The sequence below is a fragment of the Rana temporaria genome, chromosome 11 (assembly GCF_905171775.1).
Source record: "Rana temporaria chromosome 11, aRanTem1.1, whole genome shotgun sequence".
Classification (NCBI taxonomy): domain Eukaryota; kingdom Metazoa; phylum Chordata; class Amphibia; order Anura; family Ranidae; genus Rana; species Rana temporaria.
Window position 1 is genome coordinate 162269388 of NC_053499.1, and position 14963 is coordinate 162284350.

Here is a 14963-nt window from a genome sequence, read left to right on the forward strand (position 1 = left end):
GGTTTAAAAAAAAAAAAAAGTAATCTTCCCCTCTTCCCATCGGTCCGCCGCAGAAGGGGTTAAACACACCAGTAGGGGAGGTGGGGGGGGTTGTCATCCTGCACAGAGATACAGGATGTAAGTTTTGAGTTATTGTTTTCACGCCTTTTCTTTCCGAAATACCCCCCCCCCCCCCGTGCAGCCCTCTCCCTTCTATCTCTGCCAACTGGCGCCAGCCTGTGCCAAGACTCCCAACTGGCAGATGCTGCATGCAGCAGATGTTTTCCTAAAGATGTGGGAGCGTTACCAAAACTTTAGAAAGCAACACCAAGTCCCCACCAGCTGTACCCAGGGAGAGAGTGTGTGTGTGTGGAGAGGGCGCCCAGGTGTGGGGGGCGTTCTTATGTAAGCTCATCTGAGGCTTGTTTTGTTTTTTAGGTCTCTTCGGGATTTCAGGACCGAGAAGGGGAACTGCAGGTCCGCGGGCCGGCGGTGTTCAAAGAATACTGGAATAAGGAGCAGGAGACGAGGGAGGCGTTTACTCCCGACGGCTGGTTCAAAACAGGTAACGGCGCTACACTTCAAAATGTGACATTAAAGCGGGGTTTTCCGGTCACGCATTTATTTATTTTTTTGGGCAATTTACATGATATAATATTAAACATCGCATTAATCATATTTAATCTTCCCTAATCGATCGCTAAAGTATGTTAAAACTTGCCTCGTTTGTCGAGGTGATTGATGTGGCTGTTGCCATCCTATGTGTGGGCATCTGAAGCCCAGTAAATTTTTATATATATATAGCTAGATTCACAAATGGTTACACCGGCGTATCCGTAGATTATCAGTAGATACGCCGTCGTAACTCTGAATCTACGCCGTCGTAAATTTAGGCGTATTCTGGAAACCAGATACGCTTAAATTAGGCTAAGATACGAGCGGCGTAAGTCTCCTACGCCGTCGTATCTTAGGGTGCATATTTACGCTGGCTGCTAGGTGGCGCTTCCGTTGAGTTCGGCGTAGAATATGCAAATGACTAGATACGCCGATTCAGAAACAAACGTGCGTTTTTTTTTTTTTTTTTTTTTATGGTGGACACCTTTGACTCCATTTTGGGACCATAATCATTGATACAGCGATCAATGCTATAAAATTGCACTGATTACTGTAAAAATGAGACTGGCAGTGAAGGGGTTTACCAGTAGGGGGCTCAAGTCTGTCCTAGGGAGTGATTCTAACTGTAGAGGGGGATGGGCTACGTGTGACACGATACTGATCACTGCTCCCGATTACAGGAAGCTGTGATCAGTGTCCTGTCACTAGGAAGAAATGGGAAATGCTTGTTTTACATCAGCTTTTCCCCGTTCTTCCTCTCCGTGAGACGATCGCGGGTATCCCTGCAGGCATTAAGTCCGCATTTTAAAGGGGGCGTATATATACGTCAATCTGCCCACACTAGGCATTGTGTCGACGTATATATATGTGTGACCCGGTCGTTAAGCGGTTAAAGCACTAAAGCAATACCACTCAAAGCTCCTGTCACTAAATGAAATGGTTCTCTTCTTGGCGCCTCCATAGAAGTCTATGACAACTCTCGCTCACAGCACCTGAAGCTTTTGAGAGACTTTTATTCCGTTTTAGCTTTGCTTGGTCTTTGAAGTATTGCAGGTATGAGATATCCCAGGATGCACTGGTAAAACCAACAAGCGAACCTGAAAGACGTAATCGGCTGTCACTTCCGGTTCATGTGTATATATTCTGGGAGTGTCTGATGCAGGCGTCACATCTGGTGTGGAGCAGCAGGAAGGTGACCTGACTGTAGCGGAGCAACTAGCAGACGGCACATGCTGTGTGCAACATGGGAATGCTATATCGTGGAAGGTGAACTGGACCAGAGAGAGGGCTAAAGCGGCAGAGGATCAGCAGAGCTGGGGAACCGAAGCAGGAAAAACTAGCAATGTCACACGTGGTGTGAAGCATGGGAGAAATATAGCGGCAGGTGAGCGGGAACCAGAAAGAGGAGGATCAGCAGAGCTGGGGGGTCACTACTGAGCAGTGGATCAGCAGAGCTGGGGGGGGTCACTACTGAGCAGTGGATCGGCAGAGCTGGGGGGGGTCACTACTGAGCAGTGGATCAGCAGAGCTGGGGGGGGTCACTACTGAGCAGTTGATCGGCAGAGCTGGGGGGGTCACTACTGAGCAGTTGATCGGCAGAGCTGGGGGTCACTACTGAGCAGTTGATCGGCAGAGCTGGGGGTCACTACTGAGCAGTGGATCGGCAGAGCTGGGGGTCACTATTGAGCAGTGGATCGGCAGAGCTGGGGGTCACTACTGAGCAGTGGATCGGCAGAGCTGGGGGTCACTACTGAGCAGTGGATCGGCAGAGCTGGGGGTCACTACTGAGCAGTTGATCGGCAGAGCTGGGGGTCACTACTGAGCAGTTGATCGGCAGAGCTGGGGGTCACTACTGAGCAGTGGATCGGCAGAGCTGGGGGTCACTACTGAGCAGTGGATCGGCAGAGCTGGGGGTCACTACTGAGCAGTTGATCGGCAGAGCTGGGGGTCACTACTGAGCAGTTGACTGGCAGAGCTGGGGGTCACTACTGAGCAGTGGATCGGCCGAGCTGGGGGGGTCACTACTGAGCAGTGGATCGGCAGAGCTGGGGGGGTCACTACTGAGCAGTGGATCGGCAGAGCTGGGGGTCACTACTGAGCAGTGGATCGGCAGAGTTGGGGGTCACTACTGAGCAGTGGATCGGCAGAGCTGGGGGTCACTACTGAGCAGTGGATCGGCAGAACTGGGGGGGTCACTACTGAGCAGTGGATCGGCAGAGCTGGGGGTCACTACTGAGCAGTTGATCGGCAGAGCTGGGGGTCACTACTGAGCAGTTGATCGGCAGAGCTGGGGGTCACTACTGAGCAGTGGATCGGCAGAGCTGGGGGTCACTACTGAGCAGTTGATCGGCAGTTGATGCCCGCCTCCCATGATTTAAAGGCTCTTAAAGGGCCGGGATGCATTGGCGGGCAGGGGGTAAGGAACTTTCTCTGTGTAGACGTCGATCGATCTTCTTGAACATCCGCTCGCTATCGTAGTGCAGAGACATCATTTAGCCTTCCCGCTCTCGCTGTACTCCGGATCGGAGAGGGGGAAGTCTGGAGCTTAGTCGGTCAAGTCTTGGAGTCGGTGAGCGCCGTCTTCCATTTATAATAATAAAAGAAGTAACTGACAGCTGCAGTTTGTCAGGTTCATTGATCCCGGGGGCCCCGACAAAGAGCATTCCAACAGACAAGCAGACCGCCATTGAGCTTCCATCAGATGCGTCCTGACGGAACATTCGCTCATTTCCACTTCTCTTTGTTGTTTTATCACCAACAGACAATCGCACTACAGAGAGATCCGCACCAGATCATTTTCCCCGGCGTGCGCTGAACGCTGCATGCGCATGCGTGGTGGACGGGGGAACCCCCTGGGGTCTGGTTATATAGGAACAGACAGTCAAGTTCCCTCCATATATAGAAAGTTTAACCACTTCAGCCCCCCCCCCCCAGACCATTTGGCTGGCCAAAGACCGGGCCACTTTTTGTGATTCGGCGCTGCGTCGCTTTAACTGACAATTGCGCGGTCGTGCGACGTGGCTCCCAAACAAAATGACGTCCTTTTTTTTTTTCCACAAATAGAGATTTCTTTTGGTGGTATTTGATTACCTCTGCGGTTTTTTTTTGCGCTATAAACAAAAATAGAGCGACAATTTTGAAAAAAAAAAAAACAATGGGCCAGATCCACATACATGTAGAACGGCGCAGCGTATCAAAGATACACTACGCCGCCGTACCTTACCTGGCGCATTTTTGAATCCTCAGCGATTTCGCGCCGTAAGTTACGGCGGCGTAGTTTATTTCTGGCGGCGGATTTCAAATTGGGCGGGTTGGGGGCAGGTTTCATTTAAATGAAGCACGTCCCCGCGCCGAATGAAATGCCCATGCGTCGTCCAGAAATTTCCCGGCGTGCTTTGCGCGAAATGACGTCGCAACGACGTAATTTTTTGAACTTAGACGTGAGTTACGTCCATCCCTATTCACGGACGACTTGCGCCAAAAAAAAAAAATTTCAAATTTTCGACGCGGGAACGACGGCCATACTTTAACATGGCAAGTCTATCTATACGCCGCAAAATACCAGCTTTAACTATACGCCGGAAAAAGCCGACTACAGACGACGTAAGAGAATGCAACGGCCGCGCGTACGTTCGTGGCTCGTCGTAAATCGCTAATTTGCATACCCGACACGGAAAACGCCACCCAGCGGACGCCGAAGTATTGCATCTTAGATCCGAAGGCGTACGCCTGTCGGATCTAACCCAGAAGCCGTCGTATCTTGTTTTGAGGATTCAAACTAAAGATACGACGCGGGAAATTTGAAATTACACGGCGTATCAATAGATACACCGGCGTAATTTCTTTGTGAACCTGGCCCAATATTTTTAACTTTTTTTTCCTATAATATCTCCAAAAAATATATAACATTTTTTATTTTTTCCTCAGTTTAGGCCGATACGTTTTCTTCTACATATTTTTTGGTAAAAAAATCGCAATAAGCGTTTATTGATTGGTTTGCGCAAGATTTATAGCCAGATTCACGTAGTCTGGCGTATTTTTAGGCGGGCGTAGCGCATCCCATTTGCACTACACCGACGTAACATAGTGAGGCAAGGCCAGTATTCACAAAGCACTCGCTCCCTAAGTTGCGTCGACGTAGCGCAAATGGCCCGGCGTGGCCCCGCCTAATTCAAAATAGGCAGGTAGGGGGCATGTAAATGACCCGTGACCCCATGTAAATGAGAGCCGTTGGTATGGCGCATGGGCGCGCATGCTCAGAATCACGTCGCAAATACTCCTTGCTTTCGAGTGTTGCATGATGGCGCAATTGTCATTCAAAGTGTGACAGCGCAGTGTGACTCCCTGCCCAGGCCAATTAAAATTTTGCCTGAGCAGGGAGGGGGGGGGGGGGGCCAGTTTCCGCGGACATGTTCGGTCGTGTGTACGGCCGACCGGACAATTGTCCGGCGGATCGGACAGTTTCCAGCGGACAAATGTTTCTTAGCATGCTAAGAAACATGTCCGCTGGAAGCCTGTCCGTCGGACATGTTCGGTCGTCTGTACAGACTCACCGGACATGTCCGCTCGGCCCCAAGCCCTCGCATGCGTCGAAGTGATTTGACGCATGCGTGGAAGCATTTACCTTCCAGGGCCGCGCACGTCGCCGCGTCATTGTCGCGGCACGTCACCGCGTATCGTGTCCGGTCGGATTTCTGTATGATGGTGTGTACAACCATCAGACAGAAATCTCCGAGTGGACATGTCCGGTCGTCTGTAAGCCGCCTTAGGACGGAAGTTTTAGAGTAAAGTACATTTATTGATTAGACGGTATTTTTTTTTTTTTTTTACAAAGCTTTATTTATTTTTTCCTGTGTACGGAATTATTGTATTTGCCTTCACCCGCGCTCCGCCGCGTTCACTTACTTTAACCAACAGGAAAAGCTTGCTGCGTGCGTCTGAAATTCTGCATTGTGCCGGGTGGATTCCTGTGCAGCTCCGGCCTGCCCGGGGTCCCCTGAGCCTCTTCACCCCCCCCCCCCCATAGAAGAGATTCCACTACTGTATCAATCTTGTTTAATAGAGTGGAAGGGTTATTGGCGGGTGGCAGGACGGGGAGCAGGCGTGAGATGGATGACTCGGCTCCCCCCGCTGGCCGTGCTGATGTACAATGAAATATTTATGATTTATTCCCGGCTAATAAACTGAAATGAAGAGCGTGATGTATGTGAGCAGATGGAGGACTATTGATGCGGCTCCTTATGTTTTGGAGGAGGGAGGGGGGATTTTTTTTTGGGGGGGGGGGGGATGCCACACGCACATACAAGAGGCGCTGTCACAGAGGATTCAGCTCCCCGCTGAGAAGTGAGGGAGGTCGTGGGCCTCTATTTCCACATACAGTGCAGGAAGAAAAGGGATCTTCTGCATCTGGTCGTTCATTGTGATCTCTATAAAAATGAGAAACGATCGCCGCCGCCGCCTGCAATGAATAACCGTATTTAGTCCTGCCTGGTTATCGTATGGAAAGCGGATTTCTGTTTAACATCCAAGACGATGTCGGCTGTTCAGTTTGCTTTAAATCCCTCGGACTTCCCTTAGTCACTTAGGGCCAGATTCACAAAAGAGATACGCCGTCGTATCTCCTGATACGCCGTCGTATCTCTGTGATCCGCCCATCCTAACTATGCGGCTGGTTCATAGAATCAGTTACGCATAGATAGCCCTAAGATCCGACAGGTGTAATTGTTTTACACTGTCGGATCTTAGGATGCAATTCTAGGCCGGCCGCTAGGTGGCGAGGCCATTGCGGTCGGCGTAGAATATGCAAATGACTAGTTACGGCGATCCACGAACGTCCGCGTTACCCGTCGCTCTAACTTTACGTTGTTTCCGTCGAGATACGCGTCTTAAAATTAGGGCTGCGCCCTAGGTGTTCTAAGCAATATTAAGTATGGCCGTCGTTCCCGCGTCAAAATTAAAAAAATCACGTCGTTTGCGTAAGTCGTCCGTGAATGGCGCTGGACGCCATTTACGTTAACGTCTAAACAAATGACGTCCGTGCGACGTCATTTAGCACAATGCACGTCAGGTAATTTACCCGACGGAGCATGCGCAGTGCGCTCGGCGCGGGAACGCGCCTAATTTAAATGGTGCCCGCCCCATTTGAATTAGGCGGGCTTGCGCCGAGCGGATTTAAGTTACACCGCCGCAAGTTTACAGGTAAGACCTTTGTGAATCAGGCACTTACGCTGTAAACCTGCGGCGGTGTAACGTAAATGGGATACGTTGCGCCGCCGAGGAGTAACGTAATTGTACCTGAATCTGGCCCTCAATTCTTTAACCACTTAAGACCCGGACCTTTAGGCAGGTAAAGGACCCGGACAGTTTTTGCGATTCATCACTGCGTCGCTTTAACTGACAATTGCGCGGTCGTGCGACGTGGCTCCCAAACAAAATTGGCGTCCTTTTTTCCCCCACAAATAGAGCTTTTATTTTGGTGGTATTTGATCGCCTCTGCGGTTTTTATTTTTTGCGCTATAAACAAAAATAGAGCGACAATTTTGAAAAAAATTCAATATTTTTTTACTTTTTGCTATAATAAATATCCCCCAAAAATATATAAAAAAAAAATGTTTCCTCAGTTTAGGGCGATACGTATTCTACATATTTTTGGTAAAAAAAAATCACAATAATCGTTTATCGCTTGGTTTGCGCAAAATTTATAGCATTTACAAAATAGGGGATAGTTTTATTGCATTTTTATAAAAAAAAAAATGTTACGTCGGTAGAATGGCACGGCTGGGCACAAGCACGTACAGGTACGTCCTCTTTAAGTGCCCAGCCGTGGGTCAGTTATTGGCACCACATCCCACTACTAATGGCAGCGATCAGCAATTTTTTTCCGTGACTGTGACATTATGGCGGACACTTCGGACAATTTTGACACATTTTTGGGACCATTGTCATTTTCACAGCAAAAAAATCATTAAAAATGCACTGATTACTGTGAAAATGACAATTGCAGTTTGGGAGTTAACCACAAGGGGGCGCTGAAGGGGTTATGTGTGACCTCATGTGTGTTTATAACTGTAGGGGGGTGTGGCTGTAGGTCTGACATCATCGATTGTGTTTCCCTATAAAAGGGATCACACGATCGATCACGGCGCCACAGTGAAGAACAGCTCCGGGGACCGATTGCGGGACTCCAGCGCCGATCGGGTCCGCGGGTCCCGCGGTCATGGAGCTTCGGACCAGGTCGCGGGCGCGCGACCCACGGCTGGGCACTTTAAAGAGGACGTACCTGTACGTGCTTGTGCCCAGCCGTGCCATTCTGCCGACGTAAATGTGCTTCTCCTAGGGGGTTATCTGATACAAGGAGGAGCCGCCAAGGGACCCCAGAAGACGAGGCTCGGGGCCACTCTGTGCAAAACGAGCTGCACAGTGGAGGCAAGCTTAACATGTTTGTTATTTTAAAGAAAAATAATTCTGACCGTGTGTACACGGCATAAGAGTGGAGGTTCAGATTCTTACAAATGCCCTCTTGCTTTCTGCCAATGTGGTAACTCGATTAGATTGTTTCCTTCACTTTCTAGTGTGCGCCAGAAAAGAGCGTCTGGAATCTGATTGGTTGCTGTAGTCAATAATAGCACCTCTGTCCTCAGAATCAGCCACTGAATGATTCTCTGCTTTTTTGTTTTTTTCGCCTTTTGTCATCAAAGTGAGAGATTTGTATGAAAGCTGTTTTTTTTACCCAACCCATTGCAGCCGCCCTATGCCCAGGCAGACTACGCCGGGAAGCAGATGATGTGTACGGCTCTTAATTCATCCCAAGCCCCCTCCCTTCCACCCATGGGAGCACTGTTGTGTTTACTACCTCCGAGACATTGGTGGAGATAGCTCATCTCCGTGCCTTTTACAGGTTAGGACAGATCGCTGTGTTTTATTACAAGGCAGACCGGAATGATAACTGTAAACAGCCAGAGGAGATGGATATGTCTGGGAGAACCTGACGGCGATGGATGGGACAGCCAGAGTTGGGTCAAACAAATGGGATAGTCCGGAATGGGTGTAAATAGAACCAGGGCATGGGACAAGCGTAGGTGGGACAGCCAGGGTCAGTCATACAAATGGGACAGTGTGGGATGGGTGTAAATGGAACCAGTGCATGGGCATGGGGCAAGCGTAGGTGGGACAGCCAGAGTCAGGTCATACAAATAGGACAGTCCGGAATGGATGAAAATGGAACCAGTGCATGGGACAAGCGTAGGTAGGACAGCCAGGGTCAGTCACACAAATGGGACAGTCCGGAATGGATGACAATGGAACCAGGGCATGGGACAAGCGTAGGTAGGACAGCCAGGGTCAGTCACACAAATGGGACAGTCCGGAATGGGTGTAAGTGGAACCAGTGCATGGGACAAGCGTAGGTGGGACAGCCAGAGTAATGTCATACAAATGGGACAGTCCGGAATGCATGGAAATAGAACCTGGGTATGGGACAAGCGTAGGTGGGACAGCCAGGGTCATGTCATACAAATGGGACAGTCCGGAATGCATGGAAATAGAACCTGGGTATGGGACAAGTGTAGGTGGGTCAGTCATACAAATGGGACAGTCCGGAATGCATGGAAATGGAACCAGGGCATGGGGCAAGCGTAGGTAGGACAGCCAGAGTCAGGTCATATAAATAGGACAGTCTGGGATGGGCGTGAATGGAACCAGCATATAGGCATGGGACCAGTGTAGGTGGGACAGTGAGGTGGCTGTAAGACGACCAGTCTGAGATGGGTGTAAATGGTTCAGCAGAAAACTGGGCGACTGTGATCTGTACAACCTACTGGGTTGAATAGAACAGGAAGGGTCATTTGTAACGGGAACTGTTGGATGACTATGGCATCGCCGCCATTAGTAGTAAAAAAATATTAATAAAAATGCCAAAAAAATACCCCCTATTTTGTAAACGCTATAACTTTTGCGCAAACCAATCAATAAACGCTTATTGCGATTTTTTTTTTTTTTTTTTTTTTTTTACGAAAAATATGTAGAAGAATACGTATCGCACTAAACTGAGGAAGAAAATATTTTTTTATATCTTTTTGGGGGATATTTATTACAGCAAAAAGTAAAAAAATATTCATTTTTTTCAAAATTGTCGCTCTATTTTTGTTTATAGCGCAAAAACGAAAAACCACAGAGGTGATCAAATACCACCAAAAGAAATCTCTATTTGTGGGGGAAAAAAGGACGTCAATTTTGTTTGGGAGCCGCGTCGCACGACCGCGCAATTGTCAGTTAAAGCGACGCAGTGCCGAATCGCAAAAAGTGCTCTGGTCTTTGACCAGCAATATGGTCCGGGGGTTAAGTGGTTAAGGACAATCGTAAAGCTGATGGGCCCCGCGATGGAATTGAGTTTGACACCCCTGATCTAAAACCAGATGCTTGAATGCTTTGGATATGGAAGAAGGGGTTTGTGGTCATTTTGTTCCCTTTCCTGATTGATTTGTATCCCTTTTTGTTGCATTGTGTTTATTTATTTGTTGCTCTCCAGGGGACACCGCGGTGTATAAAAACGGATCGTACTGGATCCTCGGCCGAACTTCCGTAGACATCATAAAGAGCGGAGGGTACAAAATAAGCGCTTTGGAAGTAGAGCGCCACCTTTTGGCCCATCCAAGCATTACAGGTATGTAAGTATTTTTAACACAAAACATTTTTTCCACCTACAAAGCTTTTTGAATTTTTTATTTATTTTATGCAATGGTGTAGATGTGGCTGTCATTGGAGCACCTGATGCTGTCTGGGGTCAGCGAGTGTCCGCCGTTGTGAAACTTCGGGACGGACATACTCTTTCCTTGAATGAACTGAAGCACTGGGCAAGGTGAGAGGCTAAAACATGTTTGTTACCTTTAATCAGGGGGGGTACAGCCCATACACTTGTAAGGGGCCCTGAGTGTCTAGAAGGGCCCGGCTGTCTGGCAGAGTTGGGAGAAGGCAGGGACCATTGCAGGGGAGCTCCGAGGCTGTGCTAGCTTTTGAAATGTGTGTGTGAGTCGAAAGCTGTCATTGAGCTGACATCGGGCTCTTTGCTGCCACCTCTTGTAAATTCCTGCATGTGCTCCCCTCGTGTGTGCTGCACAAGAGCTGGGACCAGGAACACCACCTAACAAGTAAGGGCTGTTGTGCGGTGTGTGTGTGTGTGGGGGGCTGAGAGCAAATGTGTGAGGGGGTGCTGAGAGCATACAGGTGTGAGGTCGGGGCTGAGAGAATACAGGTGTGAGGTCAGGGCTGAGTGCATGCAGGTGTGGAAGGGGGGCTGAGTGCATGCAGGTGTGGGGGGGGGCTGAGTGCATGCAGGTGTGTGGGGGGGGCTGAGTGCATGCAGGTGTGTGGGGGGGGGCTGAGTGCATGCAGGTGTGGGGGGGGGCTGAGTGCATGCAGGTGTGGAGGGGGGGCTGAGTGCATGCAGGTGTAAAGGGGGGGCTGCGTGCATGCAGGTGTGACCCCCAGTTTTACTCACATTTCTTCATTTGATTCCTGGATGGGGGAGTTTGTTTTGATCATAACAAATGAATTCAATGGCGTTTTTTGCTTTTTCGGCGCTCGGATGAAGTGTAGTTCTGCTTTAGGCTGCATTCACACTATAACGCTGCGTATTTTGCCGCGACAAATTGAGGCGTATTGTACCGTATTGTAATTTGCCGCGACAAAACGGGTCGTTTTAACCTTTTTTTTTTTTTTACAACACATGGTTGTCTATGCCGAACGCCAAAAGCCGCCTGAAAAAAATGGTCCGGGACTTGTTTTCAGGCGTTTCGGCGTGAGATGTGAACCATCTCATAGACAACCATGTAAAATCGCCCCTCTAGCGGCACGAGCGTCAGGGGCGTAAATACGCCAAGGTGTGAATGCAGCCTAAAATGAACTGATCGCACTTAGTGGGCAGCGCCTTGTTTGAAAAACAAAGAACAGCATTGTAATTTCTTATTGAATCCGAAGCGATGGTCGCCATACTACACCAGTTGTGCGGACACCAGCATGTATGTGATGATGCGTGTAACTAAGCCCGGCTCCCTTCTCTCATTTAGGGCATTCATGGCCCCGTACTGCATTCCTGCTGAGCTCATCCGGGTGGAAGAAATTCCCCGAAACCAGATGGGAAAAATCAATAAAAAGCAACTGCTGTCTCTGTTCTATCTCAAGCCAGGAGGGGGGAATCAGACTATACCTGCCTGAACACTACGCGCTCCTGTACACCCCGGGAAACCACGTTCACCCCAAGGCCCTACGTTCAGGGGCCCCGATCACTATGCAGATACAGCGGGGGATGCCGGCACGCCGTTGTGCAGGGGCCCCGATCACTATGCAGATACAGCGGGGGATGCTGGCACGGCGTTGTGCAGGGGCCCCGATCACTATGCAGATACAGCGGGGGATGCCGGCACGGCGTTGTGCAGGGGCCCCGATCACTATGCAGATACAGCGGGGGATGCCGGCACGGCGTTGTGCAGGGGCCCCGATCACTATGCAGATACAGCGGGGGATGCCGGCACGGCGTTGTGCAGGGGCCCCGATCACTAAGCAGATACAGCGGGGGATGCCGGCACGGCGTTGTGCAGGGGCCCCGATCACTATGCAGATACAGCGGGGGATGCCGGCACGGCGTTGTGCAGGGGCCCCGATCACTATGCAGATACAGCGGGGGATGCTGGCACGGCGTTGTACAGGGGCCCCAATCACTATGTAGATACAGCGGGGGATGCTGGCACGGCGTTGTACAGGGGCCCCAATCACTATGCAGATACAGCGGGGGATGCCGGCACGGCGTTGTGCAGGGGCCCCGATCACTATGCAGATACAGCGGGGGATGCCGGCACGGCGTTGTGCAGGGGCCCCGATCACTATGCAGATACAGCGGGGGATGCCGGCACGGCGTTGTGCAGGGGCCCCGATCACTATGCAGATACAGCGGGGGATGCCGGCACGGCGTTGTGCAGGGGCCCCGATCACTAAGCAGATACAGCGGGGGATGCCGGCACGGCGTTGTGCAGGGGCCCCGATCACTATGCAGATACAGCGGGGGATGCCGGCACGGCGTTGTGCAGGGGCCCCGATCACTAAGCAGATACAGCGGGGGATGTCGGCACGGCGTTGTGCAGGGGCCCCGATCACTATGCAGATACAGCGGGGGATGCCGGCACGGCGTTGTGCAGGGGCCCCGATCACTATGCAGATACAGCGGGGGATGCTGGCACGGCGTTGTACAGGGGCCCCAATCACTATGTAGATACAGCGGGGGATGCCGGCACGGCGTTGTACAGGGGCCCCAATCACTATGTAGATACAGCGGGGGATGCTGGCACGGCGTTGTACAGGGGCCCCAATCACTATGCAGATACAGCGGGGGATGCCGGCACGGCGTTGTGCAGGGGCCCCGATCACTATGCAGATACAGCGGGGGATGCCGGCACGGCGTTGTACAGGGGCCCCAATCACTATGCAGATACAGCGGGGGATGCCGGCACGGCGTTGTGCAGGGGCCCCGATCACTATGCAGATACAGCGGGGGATGCCGGCACGGCGTTGTGCAGGGGCCCCGATCACTATGCAGATACAGCGGGGGATGCCGGCACGGCGTTGTACAGGGGCCCCAATCACTATGCAGATACAGCGGGGGATGCCGGCACGGCGTTGTGCAGGGGCCAGCTTCTAAAGGTGGTAAAACTGATTCGCTACCAAAGAAAATACCTCCTGATACTTTGTGGTAAATTAGCAAATGGCACCAAATGGCATCTTCACGGTGCTTTACGGCGCCTGCGCACAAACATCGGAGCTGACTGCGCAGGCGCCGTGAAGAGGCAAGTCCTATTTCGGCAATTTTTGGGAAGCGTGACGCGCCATAGCCGGCCGTCAATCATGTTCCCCTCTGCATAGGAACGTCTACTCCCCGCGTTGAGTCTGAAACTTAACTAAGGGATTAAACTGTGAGTACGACGCAAAAAAATAAAATAAAGGCAAATATTGTAGCTTGCGCTAGTATGCTGGATGGCATGCTAGAAAAAAAAACGTTTTTTTTTAGGGTGAACCCCTGCTTTAACATGGCAATTCTATGTATACGCCGCAAAATACCAGCTTTAACTATACGCCGGAAAAAGCCGACTACAAACGACGTTAGAAAATGCGATGGCCGCACGTACGTTCGTGGATCGTCGTAAATCGCTAATTTGCATACCCGACGCGGAAAACGACGCAAACTCCACCCAGCGGGCGCCGAAGTATTGCACCTACGATCCGAAGCCGTACGCCTGTCGGATCGAACCCAGATGCCGTCGTATCTTGGTTTGAGGATTCAAACTAAAGATACGACGCTGGAAATTTGAAAGTACTCCGGCGTATCAGTAGATACGCCGGCGTACTTGCTCTGTGGATCTGCCCCGTAGTTTGCAAAGTGGATTTGCCTTTCGTAAATAACCCCCCAATGTGTAACACTATCAATTTGGGTTCAGATAGTAAATTAGCTTCTTTTTTTTTGTGATCGTTTTTGTGATCGTTGCGTTATCCCTCGAGTGTGGAAACTTCCACATTGTGACCTTGGTGTGCAGTAAACTTCTAGAATTTAAATCTATTGTTTTAATTTATGTTCATTTTTTTTATTTGATTTTAAAATTTTAACTCAAAAAGAGAAATGCATAAAAAAATAAATAAAGATATCTCTATTTTTACTTTGTCTGGAAGCTGTCTGTGTTGTACTTTACATACTGTATTTATTGTCTTGTGTCAACCTCGAACCTTTCTTATCTGCTGGCAGCGCTGCAGCTCAGGTCACCGGTCCGGACCATTTGGCTGGCCAAAGACCGGGCCACTTTTTGTGATTTGGCGCTGCGTCGCTTTAACCACTTAACCCCCGGACCATATTGCTGATCAAAGACCAGGCCCCTTTTTGCGATTCAGCACTGCGTCACTTTAACTGACAATTGCGCGCTCGTGCGAAGTGGCTCCCAAACAAAATTAGCGTCCCTTTTTTCCCACAAATAAAGCTTTCTTTTGGTGGTATTTGATCACCTCCTCTTCTTCTTTTTTTTTTTTTATTTTTTTTACCATAAACAAAAATAGAGTGAACATGTTTTGAAAAAAATGCAATATTTTTTACTTTTTGCTACAATAAATATCCCCCAAAAATATGTAAAAAGGCCCAGCGCCAGGGATGGGTGTGTGGGCAGACATGGAGTGGTAGGGGTGGGAGGAGGAGGAGAAGCCCTCTTTCCTCCTGTCCGTGTATGGGGATGGGGCCTGTGCGCACCCTATGCACTTGCCGATTGTGGTACTTGGTCCATTATGAATACTGGGCTAGATTCAGGTACGGCGACGTAAATTTGTGCGGGCGTAGCGTATGT

At 50.1% G+C, this 14963-nt stretch overlaps 1 protein-coding gene across 1 annotated transcript in view; it reads left to right on the top strand.

Annotated features, from left to right (window-relative positions):
* Nucleotides 1–11817, top strand: part of ACSF3 (acyl-CoA synthetase family member 3) — a 37309-nt gene extending 25492 nt beyond the window's left edge. Inside the window, exons 7-10 of the mRNA XM_040329613.1 lie at nucleotides 418–544; nucleotides 10121–10255; nucleotides 10339–10450; nucleotides 11658–11817. Coding sequence (XP_040185547.1) covers nucleotides 418–544; nucleotides 10121–10255; nucleotides 10339–10450; nucleotides 11658–11805 — 522 coding nt within the window. The 3' untranslated portion in view covers nucleotides 11806–11817. The remainder of the gene's footprint in view (nucleotides 1–417; nucleotides 545–10120; nucleotides 10256–10338; nucleotides 10451–11657) is intronic.
* The last annotated feature ends 3146 nt before the right edge of the window (nucleotides 11818–14963 follow it).